Source organism: Triticum dicoccoides, chromosome 4A, assembly GCF_002162155.2.
Source record: "Triticum dicoccoides isolate Atlit2015 ecotype Zavitan chromosome 4A, WEW_v2.0, whole genome shotgun sequence".
NCBI classification, from domain to species: domain Eukaryota; kingdom Viridiplantae; phylum Streptophyta; class Magnoliopsida; order Poales; family Poaceae; genus Triticum; species Triticum dicoccoides.
Window position 1 is genome coordinate 510,621,032 of NC_041386.1, and position 1,935 is coordinate 510,622,966.

Here is a 1,935-nt window from a genome sequence, read left to right on the forward strand (position 1 = left end):
TTGTTTGTAGTTGGGAATATACTGATGCCAAGAAGAACAAGTTGATCAAAACAAGAGAAAGATGATGAAGAGGAATACACTCTTCAGCCAAAAAGAAGTCTTGTGAGAAAAAGCAAAATTACACATGTAGAGTATATGATATACGTAGTATCAACTATGCACACACTACTGAGTAGTGACTGATGCACCGCACCAATAATTTCTGCATTGACTTCTGGAGCTCATCTGGTGTGATCAGATTGACGCGGTTCTTCCGCTCCTGGATTTCTTGACCAGGAAGAGCTTCTTGAGCAGCCTGAACATCAGCAGCAGGCTCCACCTCCGGCGCCGGACCACCATGTGCCTGCCACTGCCACTACGCTTCCTCGCCTCGACCACACCGCCGTCGTCGCCCTCGCCGTCGCCGTCGCTGTAGAACCACTCGGCCTCCTTCATCATCGTCATCGCCATCAGCCCGCCCCCCTTGCTCACGGGGCTGAGAGGGCACACCGGCGGCGCGCGCGCGAGCTCTTCGTTGAAGTCCTCCCACAGCATGTCCATCCTCTCGTCGCGGCCCCACGGCGAGCCGCTGCTGCCGTCGTCCTCCTCCTCCGCGACGGCGGCGACGAACCACGGCGGAGGGAACGGCGCGAGCTTGCACTGCCCGCCCGGGACAGTGGGGAAAGTGAACTCATCCATGGTCGAGCTCGCTAGCTAGCTGCTTTCTTGCTTGCTTGCAAAGTTGCAAATCCCTATGGTGTAGTGGCTAGCGTGTATGTATCTGTCGACCGCTCGATTCATTTATATATGGAGGTGTAGTCTGGTACTATGAGGTACGTGTACGATCGCGAGCGGTAGTGGTAATGGAGGTTCCATCAATTTCACCTTCATGGACGGTGGAACATCCTCATCTTGCAGTACTAAACTGAACTGTGCCGGGAAAAGGCATGGTGCATAGGAGAAGTGCATGAATGAATCCGGGTACATATGAACCCATTTTGAAAAACACATTTCTAAATTCTAAAAAAATCTGGAAAAAAATTGCACGCGTACGTCTTCATGTTCTATGTGCGTGCATAAAGTTTCATGGAAAAATAACTTTTTGTGTGGCCTGTACAAAAAAGGCAAAAAATTATATCATGAAACACTATTTAGAAGCACTGAAATTTGTCTTTTTTGCGAAGGCAAAACAAAAAGACATTTTTTCATAAAACTTTGTGCCGCGTACACACATTTGCGAACATGTATGCGTGATATTTTCTTTTGATTTCTTTAACATTTAAAAACGTGCTTAAAATGCATTTTATGAAAAGTGGGTGCATATGCCCATGGGTTCAGATGATGCCCTCTCTGGTGCATAGGTGCTATCTGCTGTGGTTGGCCAGAGCTAAGCTTCAAGAGATGGACGGCTAAGCAAGTGATGATGCGGTGATGATGTGCCGGGTACGGGTAACTTGCTTCCGTTCCAGGGGATCAAGCTCTCTCCCCCCTGACGAAAGTTGACAGTAAGCTATTGCGGGTGGGAAAAGCTGGTCAGTGGGTTGAATCAAACACCGAAGTTGATCAAGCTTGAACAAGTTTACATAGAATCAAATTTTGGGTTCATAAAGTAAATTTGATTTCTATTGACAATAGTATATAACATTTTGATTTTTATAAAATACTCAGAGAGATGCAGTAATGCAAACCATCAATAGAAAGTTCAGCATACTGAAAGGATGGTCGGCGAAATTTGGTGTACTGAACCAGGACGTCTCCTGATCTCTAGCAGTCCAACCAGTGTAACACGATTGATACACAACTCTTAATCCACTAGCTCGGTATTACCCTGGTAATTGCCTAACTTAAACCCAAATCAAGCAACATTCAAGCATTTCAACCCATTCAAATTGAATTATATTATAGAAAGACAGATCTTCACATGATACATGCGTGTAGATCGACCTACCTTCTCTT

At 46.1% G+C, this 1,935-nt stretch overlaps 1 protein-coding gene across 1 annotated transcript; it reads right to left on the reverse strand.

Moving 5' to 3' along the window:
- On the reverse strand, positions 1 to 787 carry LOC119289030. The gene has a single exon (XM_037568471.1). It carries the CDS (start codon positions 676 to 678, stop codon positions 235 to 237), a length of 444 nt encoding a protein of 147 aa, XP_037424368.1. The 5' UTR covers positions 679 to 787; the 3' UTR covers positions 1 to 234.
- Between the last annotated feature and the right edge of the window lie 1,148 nt (positions 788 to 1,935).